Below are 18942 nucleotides of genomic sequence, written 5' to 3'. Positions count from 1 at the left end.
CCTGGGCTACAGTGAGAGCATACCTCAAAAACAACAATAAAAAAATTAACAAACTTAAACTGTATGTGGTAGTACATATAAGGAGGCTGCAATTGGGAGGCTGAGGCAGGAGTATGGCAGCAAGCAGGAGGCCAGCTGGGGCTACACAGTAACACTGTGTCTCAAAAACACCAAGAAAATTCTGGGCATGGTGGCTTATGCCTTTAATCCCAGCACTTGGGAGGCAGAGGTAGGAGGATCCCCATGAGTTTCAGGACACCCTGAGGCTACATAATGAATTCCAAGTCAGCCTGGGCCAGAGTGAGACCCTACTTTGTTATGTATCTGCTCATGTTATGCTATAAAAGTAACTAAAATATCTGAGTAACAACCCAAAGTCAATTACCTTTTGTTTACTGGATGTGCAAAGTTTGAACATCTAATTTGTTATTTTGACAAGTATGCTTTTGGCTTGCCTATATATTCTATAGTGAAGAATGAAACACATTATTAAGCTTTTCAAAATAAAGGAGACTTTAACCTGTCTTTCTGTACATTCTAGAACATTATTTTCATAAACATAGTACATAATTTTCCAAAGTGAAAAGCAGCTGGGTGTGGTGGCGCACGCCTTTAATCCCAGCACTCAGGAGGCAGAGGTAGGAGGATTGCCATGAATTTGAGGTGACTGCATAGTGAATTCCAGGTCAGTCTGGACTATAGCAAGACACTACCCTGAAAATACAAACCAAAAGTGAAAAGTGACCTAAAACTTGTATCACGTTGGTAAAAGTAGAAAAATGAATTTCCAACTTCACACCAACATATTTGTTACAGAGTAGAATAGATAAAATTAACTCTTGTTGGTAGGGGAGTTTCGAGATAGGGTTTCACTATAGCTCAGGGTCACCTAAAATTCACTCTGTAGTCTCAGGATAACCTGGAACTCATGGCAATCCTCCTACCTCTGCCTCCCCTCCTACCTCTGCATCCCAAGTGCTGGGACTAAAGGTGTGCGCCACCACACCCGGCTCTTGTTGGTCTTAAAAGCATTAAGTACAGGAAGAAACGTCTTCAGTTAGTTCAATCTGTTAACCAAAAGCTTCACAGGAACATAAAGAAAACATATTATAAAGAAAAAAAGGTATACTTGAGTAATTTGAAATTTGTAACTCTGCAAGAACTCAAGATCTTAAAAATATTTTTGGTGAAATCAAATTTGGAATGTAGTAACTGAGATACCACTTTATGCAAAGAAACTAAGTATGATACTCATTAAGTAAACATTCTGCAAATTCAAATCACAATATACAAAACAGGATTTAAATACTAAAGCATGTTTCAATGAAAGGCTGCAGTCTTTCCAATTTTGTTGTTTTTGCTTGTTTGATTGATTTTTGTTTATTTGAGGCACTTTTGTGTACCCTAGGCTGGCCTGGGCCTCGTAATCTTTCTACCTCTGCCACCAATGTGCCCAGCTAATAATTTCAATTTTTGCTACTTTTGGCATGCCCACTATACTACATAAATGCAATAGAAATGGCACAGTCTCTGAGGATACATTCCACATTTTATTTACATTTTAGACTAACTATAATCTCAAAATCACATATCCATACACCTATTTCCTTTTTGTTGGCTTCACTTAAAACTTAAACGCATGGTTTATTAAACAAAGACTGTAAACAAATATTTATCATGTCTGTTACATGTACCAAACAGGAACATCTTTTAACAGAAATGCATCAGACCCCCCTCCCGCAACATCCTTTTATTATAAATACAGGTATCAAAACAATCCTTGAACCTATTTTTGATACTACTAGTAGTCAGCACCCACACCGCTTCAATTTGTGACAATATTCATGGTACCTGCTACTTTAAACAATTTCAACTGCATCTCTCTAAGCAAGATGGATAAAGCTGCCATTTGTTTTTTCTTCTTGAGATTTTCCTTTTCAGAAACACAGGATTCCACTGCCATCTGACACCTCTTGCAATGCTTTCTTTCATCTTGTAAACCTGAATTCGGTATTTCGAGTACGCCAGGTTCATGTTTAAATGACAGTGCCTTAACAAGAGAAAGAAAAATTGTGCTGTATTTTTCCTCCTGTTACCTGAAAACATAATGGGTGTACATATATTAAATATATTCTTACAAATGTCCGGGTCATGTTTACCAGCTGGAATTCTTTTACTTAATGTGTGGGTATTTTTGCATTGTGATATTTAATCAAGACATTAACATGAGTAGAAGGTTGTCAATTTAAGACAAGTTTGAGATCCACTAGAATTAATTGTTGTACGTCTGTCCTTCTGGTGGCTGTGGAAGCTTCATATTTTCTTTGGACATCATTAGACGTCTTAACTCTTGAAGCACAACTTTAATGCTATATGAATTTTGCCATTTTGCTAAGACTGGTATGCTCCGTGCATCCACCTGAGAAGGGGAAGAAAATAAGCACAATTAAGATCTAAGTTTAAAGTACTATAGATATATAACTGGGTGTGGTGGTACACACCTGCGATCCTAGCACTCTAGAAGCAGAAAAAGGAGGATTACTAGTTCAGGTGCAGGCTGGGCTAGATATCAAAACCCTGTCTCAAAAGGAAAAACCCACAAGCCATAGATTTTTACTAGAAAGTTTTCAGTGCTAGGGATGGGCTGTGTTCCAGTGAGTTGTTGGTCAGGGAGGTCCGTAATGCCCCCAAAACATTATAGGCCATTACGGTGGCTCTTGGCTTCCTATCAGAAAGAGATGGTAAGACCCTACTGCTGAAGACTCCACATTCTTGGGATGAACAGTCACTGAGAAATCAAGCTGGCACTGAGCTAAAAACCAGCTGTAAACCAGCTGACACAAAGCTAGAAAAAGCTACAATGCATATAATTCCATAGGAAAGAGAGAAATCACCAATGGAGAAAAACAACATGGTAAGCCAGACCAAATGAGCCAGCAGTTGCAATAGTGGCATGTCTGTATGGGGGAAGCCAACCATTTTCTAATTGGACTGGAGGCCCACTCCATAGGAGGGAATACATGCCTGGTACTGAAAACCTATGACAGAGGAAGTCATGAGCCCTAGGGGTGTAATGTCTGCTGGTGTTTGGCTAAACGTATATACTATGCTCACCAAACTGCCCAATAAGCACTACTTTTAATGTTCATACCCATATATTAATGCTACACTCACTTTTGGTTAAGGAAGCTTCTTTTCTCAAATGGCAGTGACCTTGGGATGACTCAGAAGGCACCATGGTGCTGAGAAGAAGTGACAGAGGAGTGCTCAGCACTGAAACATCTATCTCTATTACACCTTCTAAAGCTCAGGGTCTATTGCGGAAGAGGTGGCAAAAAGAATATAAGAGCCAAAGGAAGGGTAGGAGTCCTTAAAAGTGCCCCTCTAGACACAAAATGGCCTGGATACCCATGACCTCACAATGCCTGATACTATACCTACACAAGATCGTCATCACAGGATGAAAACATGATGACATCAAAATAAAAGAGAGACTGACTGAGAGGGGGAGAGGATATGATGGAGAGCCGCATTGCAAAGGGGAAAGTACCATGGTTTGTTGTCTATAATTATGGAAGTTGTAAATAAAAAAAAAGAAGAAAAAGGAAAAAGAAAGCTAGAGAGATGGTTCAGCTTGCTTGCAAAGTCTGATGAAGCTGGGTGTGGTAGTTCATACCTTTAATCCCAGCATTCAGGGGCCACAGGTAGAAAGATTGTCATGAGTTTAAGACCACGCTGAGACTACACACTGAATTCCAGGTCAGCCTGTGCTAGAGACCCTCCCTCAAAAAAAAAAAAAAATGTTTAATGGCTTTGGATTTGATTCCTTAGTATCCACAGTGGTGCACACATGTGGAGTTCATATGCAATGGCAGGAGGTCCTGGAGCATCTATACTATCTCTCCCCCTCCTTGCAAATAAATAAAAATATTTAAAGAAGCCAGGTGTGGTGGTGCACATCTTTAATCTCATCACTTGGGAAGCAGAGGTAGGAGGATCACCAAGAGTTCAAGGCCACCCTGAGACTACACAGTGAATTCCAGGTCAGCCTGGACTAGAGTGAGACCCTGCCTCAAAAAACCAAAAATAAATAATGAAAAAGAAAAGAGAACAATATAAAAATGATGAAATATACTATAGCACGAACATTTTTATTTTTGGCTTTTTTGGGAAAGGGTCTCACTCTAGCCCAGGCTGACGTACAATTTACCATGTAGTCTCAGGCTGACCTTGAACCCACAGTGATCCTCCTATTTCTGCCTCCCGAATGCTGGGATTAAAGACATGTGCTACCACACCTGGCCAATATTTTTATTATTTTTAATTTGTACATTTTTATGAGCAGGGAGAGAAAGAGAGAGAGAGAGAGAGGGAGAGACAGATAATGAGAGAATGGGTATGATAAGGCCTCTTGACAGTACAAATGAACTTCAGACCCATGTGCCACTTGAAGATAATGGAGGATCAAACCTGGGCTGTCAGGCTTTGCAGGCAAGTACTTTTAACCACTGAGAAATCTCTCCAGCCCAATACCACTATTTTAAACATATTTTAACAAAAATACTATATTATGAAATAAATTAAGATTCAAAAAGTTCAAAATTGGACTGGAGAGAGGGCTTAGCAGTTAAGACGCTTTCCTTTTTTTTTTTTTTTGGTTTTTCGAGGTAGGGTCTCACTGTAGCCCAGGCTGACCTGGAATTCACTATGGAGTCTCAGGCTCAGGGTGGCCTCGAACTCATGGCAATCCTCCTACCTCTGCCTCCCGAGTGCTGGGATTAAAGGCGTGCGCCACCACGCCCGGCTAAGATGCTTTCCTGAAAAGCCTACGGACTCAGGTTCAATTCTCCAAGTCCCATGTAAGTTAGATGCACATGGTGGCAAATAAGTCTGGAGTTCATTTGCAGTGGCTTGAGGCCCTGATGTACCCATTCACGCACGCTTGTGCTCTCTCTCTCTCTCTCTCCCCCTGCCTCTAATAAATAAGTTCAAAATTACTGTACTATTGAGAAAAAATTTCTTATTTAAGAAGATTCCTAAAATTCTGGATTTTTTGTATGTGTGTGTGTGTGTGTGTGTATATGTATAGAGCTGTATTTTATAGGTAGTAAACTTTTGTCATCAGAAATACAGTATGTAAATAAATTATGTCAAATAACTAACTTGAGGCTGGATGAATGGCTTAATGGTTAAAGGTGCTTGGTTACAAGGCCTGCAGATTCAGGTTCAATTCACCAGTACTTATTTAAAATGGCAAATGCGGTGGCAGCAGCAACAGCAGCCATCGGGCCACTGTTCAGGGTTTTTAGGACTCTACTATCAAAATGGGCAGAATTTTCCTTGACCATATTGGTGGTACCCATCTGTTTTCTTGCGAAAACTATGACACAATCCTGACCAACCGTTCAGAGCTTATATCCACTTGGTTTACTTGGTGCAACTGGTAGAGCACTTCTTTTTAACAAGGTAATAAATCTGCAGTACAGTGAAGTTCAACAGCGGGTCTTGCTCACTGGCCGCCATGTGGTTCGAGATGTGAGCTGCAAGAACTGCAGTAGCAAGCTGGCATGGATCTACAAGTTCGCCACTGAAGACAGCCAGCGCTACAAGGAAGGCTGTGTGATCCTGGAGCACACTCTAATTCAAGAGAGTGAGGGCTTCAAGGAGCATGTGATAACTCTTGAAGAAAAAGAGAAAAATCCATCTTTTCCTAGATCTCCTTCACCGAAAACAAATCTATTTATATACACTGCCCACCTTAGCATCAGAATCAGATTCATGAACTGTGGAACAAGAGGTTGTGAGGACTGATGATGGAACCTTTTCCTTTTTAAAAAATTTTTTTTCCTGTATTTTCCATCCATCAACAGTTTGTAGAGAGAATATGCAGATACTTTTCCCTATGTTTACATCTTGAGTAAGAAGTCTTCTCTGCAGCTACATGGTGGGTTATGTGAGGGAAAAAATTGGGGCTAAGAGTGAAAAAGTGTACCTTACATACATTTCTGAGTGGAGAATATGTCAAGAGCATGGTTTTCAAACTTATTTGGGCTGCATTTAAAATCTTTTTCTTTTAAAATCCAGTTATTTTACTTAATTGCTAGCTTCAGAGAAGAGATCCAAATCTATGCCCAGTGCTGGAGGTTCAGCGTTAGCATGGCTTGTGCTGGCCAGTGTGCATACTCTTATTGGAGATGAACTGTAAACAGAGACCATTCTTCTTTGTCAGTCTTGACCCAAAGATGTCACCATTCCTAGTTACTCATCATCACAGAATTGGTGTTGACTGGAAACTTCCCTACACAGGGAAGAACAGCTTGGTTGTCCTGTCAATGTAACTTAAACATAGTAATATAAACTCATACTCAGAAAATAAATAAATAAATAAATAAATAAATAAATAAATAAATAAATAAATAAAATGGCATATGCACCCAAAGTTCCTTTGCAGTTGCAAGAGGCCCTAGCATGCCCATTCTCTCTCTGCTCACAAACCAATAAAAATATTTTTAAATAAATAACTACTTTAACCAGGCATGGTGGTGCATGCCTTTAATCCCAGCACTTGGGAGGCTGAGGTAGGAGAATCGCCGTGAGTTCAAGGCCAGCCTGGTCTACTAGAATGAGTTTCAGGACAAATTGGGTTAGAGTAAGACACTATCTCAAAATAAATAAATAAATAAAACCAACCACTTTGACAGGACATGGTGGTGCACGCCTTTAATCCTAGCACTTGGGAGAGACAGAGGTAGGAGGATTACCATGAGTCCAAGGCTACCCTGAGACTACATAGTTAATTCCAGGTCAGCCACAGTGAGACCCTACCTTAAAAAGGGGGGGGGCGGGCAGAAAGATGGCTTAGCAGTTAAGCACTTGCCTGTGAAGCGTAAGGACACCAGTTCAAGGCTTGATTACCCAGTACCCAAGTAAACTGAGCCAGATGCACAAGTATAGCATGTATCTGGAGTTTGTTTGCAATGGCTGAATGTCCTGGTGTGGCTATTCTTTCTTTCTCTCTCTGTCACTCTCAAATAAATAAAAATATTTTTTAAAAAACCCAACTACTTTGTAGACATTTATAAATTCCTTCTTAATGGGGCTGGAGAGATAGCTTAGCGGGTAGGGTACTTGCTTGCAAAGCCTAAGGACCCATGTTTGACTCTACAGATCCCACATAAATCAGATACATAAGGTGATGCAAGCGCTCAAGATCACCTACGTGCACAAAATGGTGCATGCATCTGGAGTCCAAGTGCAGTGGCTGAAGGCCCTGGCACACCAATTCTTCCTCAACCCCCCCCCCCCATACAGAAGTAAAAATAAAGGCTGGAGATGTGGCTTAGTGGTTAAGGCATTTACCTGCAAAGCCCAAGGACCTTGGTTCATTTCCCCAGGACCCACATAAGCCAGATGGACAAGGGGTCACAGGTGTCTGGAGTTCATCTGAAGTGGTTGGATGCCCTAACATGCCCATTCTCTGACTCTTTCTCTCAAATAAATAAAATTTAAAAATAAAATTAAAACTAAAATTCCTTCTTAATGATATAGGATCATAAAATTACTATTTCCAATGACACTACACAAAATCTGGACAACAACCTCTCAAACTGAAACAATCTCTGTGTTCTGATTTTTCTTTCCTATATGCAATCAATTTTCCACTGTGAATAACTGACAGGATGAAGATGCAGATCCTTCAAAGACTCATTCCTAGTGCACAGGTAACAGCTGTCAAGAACTAGCTTATCTAGTGTTTCCTTGAAAATCCCCCAAACAGAGCTTTATTTATTTGTTTGTTTTTCGAGGCAGGGTGTGGTGGTTTGATTCAGGTGTCCCCCATAAACTTAGGTGTTCTGAATGCTAGGTTCCCAGCTGATGGATATTTGGGAATTAATGCCTCCTGCAGGGAGTGTGTTGTTGGGGGCGGGCTTATGGGCTTTATAGCCAGTTTCCCCATGCCAGTGTTTGGCACACCCTCCTGTTGCTGTGGTCCATCTTCTGTTGGCCAGGGGGTGATGTCCACCCTCTGCTCATGCCATCGTTTTCCCCTGCCATTGTGGAGCTTCCCCTTCCAGAAGCTGCTCTTGGTTGGGTGATTTCTACCAGCAATGCAAACCGGACTGCAATACAGGGTCTCACTCTAGCCGAGGCTGACCTGAAACTAACTGTTAGTCCTAGGCTGGCCTCGACCTCACAGTGATCCTCCTACCTCTGCCTCCTGAGTGCTGGGATTAAAAGCATGTGCACCACACTTGTCTTCATGATAACATTTTAGATAATCATTTCTTTTTTCATTTTATGTATTTGAGAGAGAAGGAGAAAGAGGCAGATGGAGAATGGGCATGCCAGGGCCTCCAGCCACAGCAAACTCCAGATGCATGTACCCCCCCTTGTGCATCTTGCTTACATGGGGCCTGGAGAATTGAACCTGGGTTCTTTGGTTTTTCAAGCAAATGCCTTAACTGCTAAAACATCTCTCCAGCCCAATAATCATTTCTTAAGACATGATACTCAATGCACATTTGACAAAAGAAATAGTGTGTAACAATGTAAAGTCAAAATTTTAAATGTGGGCTGGGGAGATGGCTCAGCAGTTAAAGATGCTTGCTCACAAAGCCTGCTGTCACACATAGGTTCAATTCCCCAGTCCCCACGCAAAGCCAGTGCACAAAGTGGTATATGCACTGTGGTGGTTTGATTCAGGTGTCCCCCATAAACTTAGGTGTTCTGAATGCTAGGTTCCCAGCGGCTGGAGATTTGGGCATTAGTGCCTCCTGGACAGAGTGTATTGTTGGGGGCCGGCTTATGGGTATTATAGCCAGTTTCCCCTTGCCAGTGTTTGGCACACCCTCCTGCTGCTGTGGTCCACCTTATGTTGGCCAGGGGTGATGTCCACCCTCTGCTCATGCCATTGTTTTCCCCTGACATCGTGGAGCTTCCCCTTGAGCCTGTAAGCCAAAATAAACCTCTTTTTCCCAGAAGCTCTTTTGGTTGGGTGATTTCTACCAGCAATGTGAACCGGAATGCAACATGCACCTAGAGTTCATTTGCTGTGGCAAGATATCCTGGCAATCCACACTCATTCTCTTTCTGTTTCCAAGTAAGAAAAGAATAAATAAAAATTAACAACATTTGGCCAGCTTTTAGTGCCAGCTACTTGAAATTTGAGGCAACTAACTGAGCCAGAAATTTAAGGCCAGCCTGGGCAGCACAGTGAATACTCTGCCTCAAAAACAAACAAAACCACCAAATTAAAAATATTTGTATTGCAAACCACAATATCAAGAAAATAAAGACAATCCACAGAATGGGAAAAAAGCATTTACAAAACTAGATGTGATGTGGGGGCCTTTGTATAGTATATAAATAACTTATACAACTAAACAAAGCTTTTAAAAGTATCAATTAAGGGCTGGAGATGGCTTGGCGGTTAAGCGCTTACCTGTGAAGCCTAAGGACCCCAGTTCAAGGCTCAATTCCCCAGGACCCACGTTAGCCGGATGCACAAGGGGGTACACATATCTAGAGTTCATTAGCAGTGGATGGAGGCCCTGGCATGCCCATATTCATTCTCTGTCTCTCTCTCTCTCTTTCCCTCTCTGTCGCTCTCAAATAAATAAATAAAAATAAACAAAAAATTTTTTAAATCAATTAATAAAGTTTAAGATAGATGCAGTAATAGGCAGCTAGTAAGATGGCTCACAAAGATCCTAACTCTTATATTCAAGTCCCATGTAATACCTGCAATCTAAGTATGGGTAAACCTATGATTTCTTTTAAATTGATTCTTTTGTTGTTTGTTTTTTGAAGTAGGGTTTCACTGTAGCTTAGGCTGACCTGGAATTCACTACGTAATCTCAGAGTGGCCTCGAACTCATGGTGATCCTCCTACCTCTGCCTCCCCAGTACTAGGATTAAAGGTGTGCACCACCAAGCCCAGCTATTAACTTGATTTTTTTTTTTCAGAGAGCTATATATAACTAATATGTATAACTTATGAAGTTTGGAGATGCTAATCTAATAAATACTCTTTAGAGTACCTACTGATTCTGTTCCTCCAGAAAGCCCTAAAACAAAACCCACTGTAATCACCAGGATCTTTGTAATAAGCCTATTCCCACCTCTAACTTATTCCTTTTCTTAGTTTCAAAATGTAGTCATTTGCTTAGTGTTTAGATGTCATTTTATCTTTAAAATATTTTAGTTATTTGCAAGCACAGAAAGAGAGAGAGAGAGAGAATGGGCAAGCCAGGGCCTCCTGCCACTGCCAATGAACTCTAGATGCAGTACCACCTTGTACATAAAGCCTATGTGGACAAGGGGAACCAAACCCAGGATAGGAAGTTTTGATAGCAAGTGCCTTTAATCATTGAGTCACCTCTCCAACCCTAGGTGCCATTTTCTATATTGTCACATTCAGATTTCAGTTTTGAAATTTTTTTGGTTTTTTAGAGGAAGGGTCTTACTCTAGCCCAGGTGTACCTGGGGTATATTCATCTCCACACCACATATATTACACATGCAAGTGTAAAAGCCAGAGAACTTCAGGTGTTCTATTTTTTCTTTACTCATTCATATTCAACTGCTTTTATTTTAAGTTTTTGTTTAATTTATTTGTAAGCAGAGAAAGAAAAGGGAGACAGACAGACAGAATGGGAGTGCCAGGGCCTCCAGCTGCTGCAACAAATTGCTGGTGCATGCACTACCTTGTGCATCTGGCTTTACATGGGTACCGGAGAATCAGACCCAGATCCTTAAGATTTTGCAGGTCAAACACCTTAACTGCTGAGACATCTCTCCAGCACTCAACTACATTTTTTATTTTTTTTTATTTTTTTTTTGAAGTAGGGTCTTGCTCTAGCCCAGACTGACCTGGAACTCACTATGCAGTCTCAGGGTGGCCTTGAACTCATGGAAATCCTCCTACTTCTGCCTCCTGAGTGATGAGATTAAAGGTATGCGCCACCACACCTGGCTCAACAAATTCTTAAAATGAGCAGAGGAGGGCTGGCAAAAATGGCTCAGCAGTTAAGGTGCTTGCCTACAAAACCTAATGACCCAAGTTCTGTTCCCCAGTAACCACATAAAGCCAGATGCACAAAATAGCACAAGTATTTGGAGATTATTGGCAACAGCTAGAGGCTCTAGAGTGCTCTTTCTCTCTCTGTTTATAAATAAATAAAAATATTTAAAAATGACCAGAGGATCTAAATAGATATTTCTCCAAGGAAATACTAGACAATAAGCACAGGAAAAGTACTCAACAACTTTGGTTATCAGACACTTGCAATCAAGATCACAGCGAAATCTTATTCCATACCCCCTAGGATGGCTTTAACCAGATAATAACAGGTAGTAGCAAGACTGAAAAAAGTGGAAAGTTCATATTCTGATAGTAAAAAGACAAATAAATAAAAACAAGCTGGGTGTGGTGGCATATGCCTTTATCCCAGTGCTCTGGAGGCTCAGGAAGGAGACTTGCTGTGAGTTTGAGGCCAGCCTGGAGCTACAGAGTGAGTTCCAGGTCAGCCAGTTCTAAGTCGCTGGGTCAGGTGAGTGAGACCCTGCCTTGTAAAAAGCAAAATAAATGAATAAAAATACAAATCTAGGGGCAGATGCCTTTATCTAGCACTCGGGAGGCAGAGGTAAGAGAATCGCTATGAGTTCAAAGCCACCTAAGACTACATAGTGAATTTCAGGTCAGCCTGGGCTACAGTGAAACCCTACCTCAAAAAAAGAAAGGAAACAAAATCCATACACAACTGGTATAAATTTAAGTTAGTCAGTTTTTGTTTTATTTTTATTTATTTATGAGAGAGAAAAAGAAAGAGAGAGAAAGGAAAAGAAAAAGAGGCAGGTAGAGAATGAGCACTCAGGGCCTCCAGCCACTGCAAACAAACTCCAGACATATGCACCTCCTTGTGCATCTGGCTTCTGTGGGTCATGGGGAAATGAACCAGGGTCCTCAGGCTCTGCAGGTAAATGCCTTAACTGCTAAGCCATATCTCCAGCCCAAGGTAGTCCATTGTTTTAGGGAAAACAGTCCAACAGTCACTCAACAAATAAAGGAGAAAAACTAAAACATACAGCTACTATATGACCCAACAATTCTACTGTTAGGAAATTCTACTGCTAGGTATATGCCCAACAGAAATTAAAATATCAGGGCACAAAAACATTAAAAAAAAAAAAAAACCACATACTAAGCAAGGTCACATAGGCTCAGAAAGACAAATGCTCTCTGGTATACAGTTCCTAACCTGGAACTGCTTGTATTGACTATAAGTGGTAGTAAGCATCAGGAGTATTGATATGGAACTAGAATGAAGCTATAAGAAAAGGGAAATAAGGAGGAAGGACAGAAGGGGATATTCAACAAGCAAGTTGAGAGATGGGGAAAAATAAATGATAGCAGCTACAGAGATTGCTCAGTGGTTAAAGTGCTTACTTGCAAAGCCTAATGACCCATGTTCATTTCCCTAGTACCCACGTAATATGAGATGCACAAAGTAGCACATGCATATGGAGTTCGTCTGCAGTAGCCAGAGGCCCTGGGGAACTCATTCTCTCTCTCTCCCCCTCTCTGTATCTGCCTCTTTCTCTCTCCCTCTCCAATAAACACATCTTTTTATTTAAAAAAAAGAAAAAAAAAAAAAAAGATCACAATGCCTGGCGTGGTGGTACAGGCAGGCCTTTAATACCAGGACTTGGGAGGCAGAGGTTGGTGGAGGCCGACTAAACAAAAAAGTAGATTACACAGGTCTGCACTGGAAGTACTCGTCTCTCTTTCCATATCAGGGCAGGTTATGGGTTACATATATTTTCCTTTTTTTTTTTTGGTTTATCGAGGTAGGGTCTCACACTAGCTCATGCTAACCTGGAATTCACTATGTAGTCTCAGGGTAGCCTCAAACTCTTGACAATCCTCTTACCTCTGCCTCCCAAGTGCTGGGATTAAAGGCGTGCACCACCATGTCCAGCTTGGGTTACATATTCTTAGTTGGCTTTACCATTCTCAATTAAGGTGTATTTGGGGATTGGGGATTGACTATTCTTGCCTTTGATGCATTCAGATTTATAGGGACTTTGTCTTTTGTTTCTGTCATTATTAGGGGAAGGGTCTGATTCAGATCCAAGCAGACCTGGAACCCAATTCAGAACAAAAATCTCAACCTTCCAGCTGATAGGATTAAGGATTAAGTGTGTAGAGCAACACACTCTTAGGGATTTTGCCTTTATAAAGCTATCTGGCTGTTTTAATCCCCACAATTGCATACTCTGTGCTGTTTTTTTATTGAATGTATATATTGCTTAGCTGAAGTTTAGAATTTGACAATAAATTATTCAACTCAGCCTGCTACAACATTGAACAGCAGGCAAACTCAACACCTAGGATTACTTCTGTGGTTTGATTAGGGTACAAGAGCCACACTTAACACCTTAAATTCCTATCCTGAAGGTATATATAGCTGGATCTCTACATCTAAGAATACTACAGACAAGTAGAAAACCCAAACATAAAATCAACTCAGGATGTAAAAGTTGCTACATTATAATACAAGAAACACAAAGAATCTACATAATACAATCCCACCAAAAATTATAACTCCATCAGAAATGACCCCCAATTGTTTTAGATGAAATGCCTGACAAAGATTTCAAAAAAATGATGTTACCTATATTCGAAGAAATCAAAGAAGAAAACAAAGGAATTCAAGGAAAAAAAAAAAACTCCTGAAAGAACACAGGAAACCAGCTTAATGAAACAAGGAGATCATTACAAGATATGAGTAAGGAAACAGAAATACTGAAGAAAAGCCAGGCAGAAATTCTAGCACTGAAAAACACAGTCAATAAATTAAAAAAAAAAAAAAAACTGTGGAAAGCTGAACATGGTGGTACACAATTTTAATTCCAGCCCTTGGGAAGATCACCATAAGTCTGAGCCCCCCCCCCCCCCAAGGCTACATAGTGAATTCCAGGTCAGCCTGGGCTAGAGTAAGACCCTACCTCCAAAAAAAAGAAAACACACACACACACACACACACACACACACACACACACACACACAAAAAAAAAAAAAAAAAACCTCTCTGGAAAGTCTTGCCAGTAGAATGAATGGATGAAGGAGAGAACAGAATATCTAAACTAGACAACCAGGTGGCAGACCCAATACAGACCAACAAAGAGAAAGACAAGCCAATACGAAGGTATGAGTGGAAATTTCAAAATATTCAGGACACTATGAAAAGATCAAACATAAGAATTTAGGGTACAGTAGAAGGAAAAGAATTTCACTCCAAAGGCATAGTAGGTATTTTCAACCAAATTATAGAAGAAAAATTTCCCAAAATTGGGAAAGAAATGCCAATGCAGATACAGGAAGCTTTTAGAACACCAACTAGACAAAACCTGAACAACCTCTCCTGGCCATGTTATAATTATACTACTAAATACACAAACAAAACAAAATATATTGAGAGCAATTAGAAAGAAACTCACCTACAAAGGCAAACCCATTAGAATAACAGCAGATTATTCAACACAAACTTTAAAAGCCAGAAGAGCATGGAATGATGTATTCCCAGTTGTGAAAGATAGCAACTGTCAACCAAGATTACTTTATACTGAAGAGCTATGTATCCAAATCCATGAAGCAATAAGGACGTTGCACAACAAAAACAGTCTAAAGGAATTTATGATAACTAAGCAAGCTCTACAAAAAATACTTGAAGGAATCCTTCACGCTGAAGAGAAAGCAAAATAAACGCAGGAGGAAATAGGAAAAAAAAAAATAAACCATACTCGTATCATGGAAAATGCAAATAAAAATTAAAAAAAAATAAACCATACTCAAGGCAGGATCCTGAACTCTCTTGCCTCCAAAAAAAGCCATATCTCAATAAAAGACAGACACTGTCGTAGAGTGAAAGGATGGAAAACATTATTTCAAGCAAATAGGCCTAGGAAACAAGCAGGAGTTGCTATCCTAATATTTGACAGCATACACTTAAAACCAACATTACTGAGTAAAGACAAAGAAGGTCATTTTATACTGATTAAAACACTCCAAACATCCTAAACATGTATGCTCCTAGCACGGGTCTCTCAATTTCATCAAATAAACACTACCAGACTTAAGGACACAGATAACACCAAACACAACTGTAGTGGGTAACTTCCATACCCCACCCTCATCAATTGACAGGTCATTACAGCAAAAAATAAACACAGAGACATCTAGATTAAATGATATCATGGAACAAATGGGCCTAACAGGTATCTACAGAATATTCCATCCAAATGCTGCAGAATATATATTTTTCTCAGCAGCACATGGAACATTCTCTAATATATACCATATATTAGGACACAAAGAAAATCTTAACAAATACAGGAAAACTGAAATAATCCCTTCTGCTCAATCTGACCACAATCGGATTAAACTACAAATCAGAAACAAGAAAAACTACAGAGCAGGCCTGGCATGGTAGTGCACACCTTTGAACCTAGCACTCAGGAGGCAGACATAGGAGGATCACTGTAAGTTCGAAGCCAACCTGAGACGGACGACACAGTGAATTCCAGGTCAGCCTGGGCTATAGTGAGACCCTACCTTGAAAAACCAAAAAAAACGAACATATAGAAATTCATGGAGACTAAAGAGTACACTATTGAATGATAAATGGGTCACACTGATACAAAAACCAAAGACAGAACAACAAAAGAACTACAGACCAATCTCCCTCATGAACATAGATGCAAAAATTCTCAACAAGGGCTAGAGATGGCTTAGTGCTTAGGCGCTTGCCTGTGAAACCTAAGGACCCTGGTTCGAGGCTTGATTCTATAGGACCCACGTTTGCCAGATGCAAAAGGGGGAACACATGTCTGGAGTTCATTGGCAGTGGCTGGAAGCCCTGGCATGTCCTTTCTCTCTCTCTCTCTGCCTCTTTCTCTCTCTTTCACTCTCAAATAAATAAAAATGAACAACAACAACAAAATATGCTCAACAAAATACTGGCAAACAAAATACAAGAATATATCACAATTATTTTCACCCTGACAAAGGCTTAAACCCAGAGATGCAGGAATGGTTCAACATACATAACTCAATAAATGTAATACAATATATAAATGAACTGAAAGAAAAAAAAAAAAATCACATGACTGTCTCAATACATGAAGAAAAAAATTTAGCAAAACACAACATCAACTTCATGGTAAAAGACTTACAAAACATAGGAATAAAAGGAACATATTTCAACATAATAAAAGCTATTTATGACAAATATAGGGAAAAACTTGAAGCATTACAACTTAATTCAAAAGCAAGAAAAGGGTGTTCACTGTCCCACTTTTATTTATTAATATTATATATAATATTTTATATTATATTTATATTTTTAAATTAATTTTTATTAATTTTTAATAACAACATCCATTAATCTGTTATGTGTATATATGTGTGTATGTACACACACATACACAAGTACACACTCACACACACATATATATACATATATACATATACATATATATATGACGTATATACATACATACACACACACACAAGTAAAAGAATAGATTAATGGGGTGAAAAGGCCTGAGTATTTATTATTTTAATTTATTTTTTATAATTAACAAGATCCATGATTGTAAACAACATCCCATGGTAATTCCCTCCCTCCCCCCACTTAACCCTTAAAACTCTACTCTCCATCATATACCCCTCCCCCTCTTAATCAGGCTGTTTTTTATTTTGATGTCATCATTTTTTTCTCCTATTATGATGGTCTTGTATAGGTGGTATAGGCACTGTGAGGTCTTACATTCTTTCTGCCACCTCTTCCACAATGGACCCTGAGCCTTGGAAGGTGTGATAGAGATAATGCAGTATGGAACACTCCTGTCACTTCTTGGCAGCACCATGATGGCTTCTGAGTCATCCCAAGGTTACTGCCATTTGAATAGAAAAGGTTCTCTACCAAAAGTCAGAATAGCATTAATACATGGGTATGAACATTAAGAGAAGGTTTACTGGACAGTTTGGTGAATATAGTATACACATGTAGCCAGACAGAACCAGACATTACACCCCAAGGGCTCATGACTACACCTGTTGTAGGTTTTCAGTATCAGGGATGTATTCCCTCCCATGGAGCGGGCCTCCAGTCCAATTAGAGGGCAGCTGGTTTACACCATGACAGATGTGCCACTATTGCCCCCACTGGCTCATTTGGCCTGTTTGGCCAAACAGAGGGCTTGCAGTGTCCAATGTTGAGTATCTTCACTGCATGCAGCATAGCTTTTTCCAACTTTCTGTCAGTTGGTCTACATGGAGGAGGTTTTCAGCTCAGTTCCAGCAGGATTTCTCAGTGATCTAGCAGCCAAAGTATTTCTTCAGCAATACGGTCTTGCCAACTATGTTGGGTGGGAAAACAAGGGCCTCAGAAATAGCCTATAATGTTTTAGGGTACTTCTTCTTTTGAGAAATCTCTGTTTAATTCCACAACCATTTTTTTTTTTAATTTTTGTTTATTTATTTGAGAGCGACAGAGAGAGAGAGAGAAAAGGCAGATAGACAGACAGAGGATAGGCACACCATGGCCTCTAGCCACTGCAAAGGAACTCAAGACGCATGCGCCCCTTGTGCATCTGGCTAACTTGGGTCCTGGGGAATTGAGCCTCGAACCAGGGTCCTTAGGCCTGACAGGCAAGCACTTAACCGTTAAGCCATCTCTTCCGCCCCACAACCATTTCTAATTGGGTTGATTTCTTATGATTTGAGTTTTTTGTATATACAAGACATTAATCCTCTATCAAGTGTATAGCTTGTAAAGATTTTCTCCCATTCTGTAGGCTGCCTCTTTGCTCTATTCACAGTGTCCTTTGCCATACAAAAGGTTTGTAACATCATGAGGTCCCAGCAGTTAATCTATGGTTTTATTGCATGAGCAATTGGGGTTATATTCTGAAAGTCTTAGCTTAGAACAATATGTTGAAGGGTTTTCCCTACTTTTTCCTCTAGCAGTTTCAGAGTTTCAGGTCTGATGTTAAAGTCTTTAATCCATTTGGACTTAATTCTTGTAAATGGAGAGAGAGAAGAATCTATTTTCATCTTTCTACAGATACATATCTAGTTTTCCCAACACCATTTGCTGAAGAGGCTTTCTTTTCTCCAATGAGTATTTTTGGCATTTTTATCAAATATCAGGTGGCTATAGCAACTCCAATTTACATTGGGGTCCTCTATTTTGTTCCATTTTTCTACATGTCTGCTTTTGTGCAAGTACCATGCTGTTTTTGTTACTATGGCTCTGTAGTATAGGTTAAAATGAGGGATGGTGGTGCCTCCAGCCTTATTTTTGTTGATAGAAATTGTTTTAGATGTTCGAGGGATTTTTTGTGCATCCAAATGAATTTCTGGATTGTTTTTTCTATATGAGTGAAGAATGCCTTTAGAATTCTGATGGAGCTTGCATTAAATGTGTAGACTGCTTTTGGGAAGACTGCCATTTTCACAATATTGATTCTTTCAATCCAAGAACAAGGGATGTTTTTCCATTTCCTAGGGTCTTCTGCAATTACTCGCTTGAATGTTTCAAAGTTTGCATTGTAGACATCCTTCACTTCCTTAGTTAAATTTATTCCAAGGTACTTTTTTTTTTTTTTTGATGCAATTGTGAATGGGAGTGATTCTCTGATTTCATCCTCTGTGTGTTTGTTGTTAGCATATAGGAAGGCAACTGGTTTCTGTGTATTTATTTTGTATCCTGCTACATGGCTGTAGGTTTTTATCAGCTCTAACAGTTTTCTGGTAGTCTTTAGGATCCTTTATGAATAGAATCTTGTCATCGGCAAATAAAGGTAACTTTATCGCTTCCTTTCCAATTTGCATCCCTTTTAAGTGTGTCTCTTGCGTTATAGCTTTGGCTAAGA

The 18942-nt window shown here is 39.8% G+C and overlaps 1 protein-coding gene and 1 pseudogene across 1 annotated transcript in view; one reads left to right on the top strand and one right to left on the bottom strand.

The window, feature by feature from the left end:
* Nucleotides 1–1537: 1537 nt before the first annotated feature.
* The window catches only part of Ube2v2 (ubiquitin conjugating enzyme E2 V2), a 77373-nt gene continuing 59968 nt past the window's right edge, over nucleotides 1538–18942 (bottom strand). The window contains exon 4 of the mRNA XM_004665421.3: nucleotides 1538–2419. Coding sequence (XP_004665478.1) covers nucleotides 2273–2419 — 147 coding nt within the window. The 3' untranslated portion in view covers nucleotides 1538–2272. The remainder of the gene's footprint in view (nucleotides 2420–18942) is intronic.
* On the top strand, nucleotides 5325–5811 carry LOC105944549 (annotated as a pseudogene).

Source organism: Jaculus jaculus, chromosome 2, assembly GCF_020740685.1.
Source record: "Jaculus jaculus isolate mJacJac1 chromosome 2, mJacJac1.mat.Y.cur, whole genome shotgun sequence".
Lineage (NCBI taxonomy): Eukaryota > Metazoa > Chordata > Mammalia > Rodentia > Dipodidae > Jaculus > Jaculus jaculus.
The sequence above is the reverse complement of the archived record's forward strand: the minus strand, read 5'-3'. Positions and strand labels throughout refer to the sequence as shown.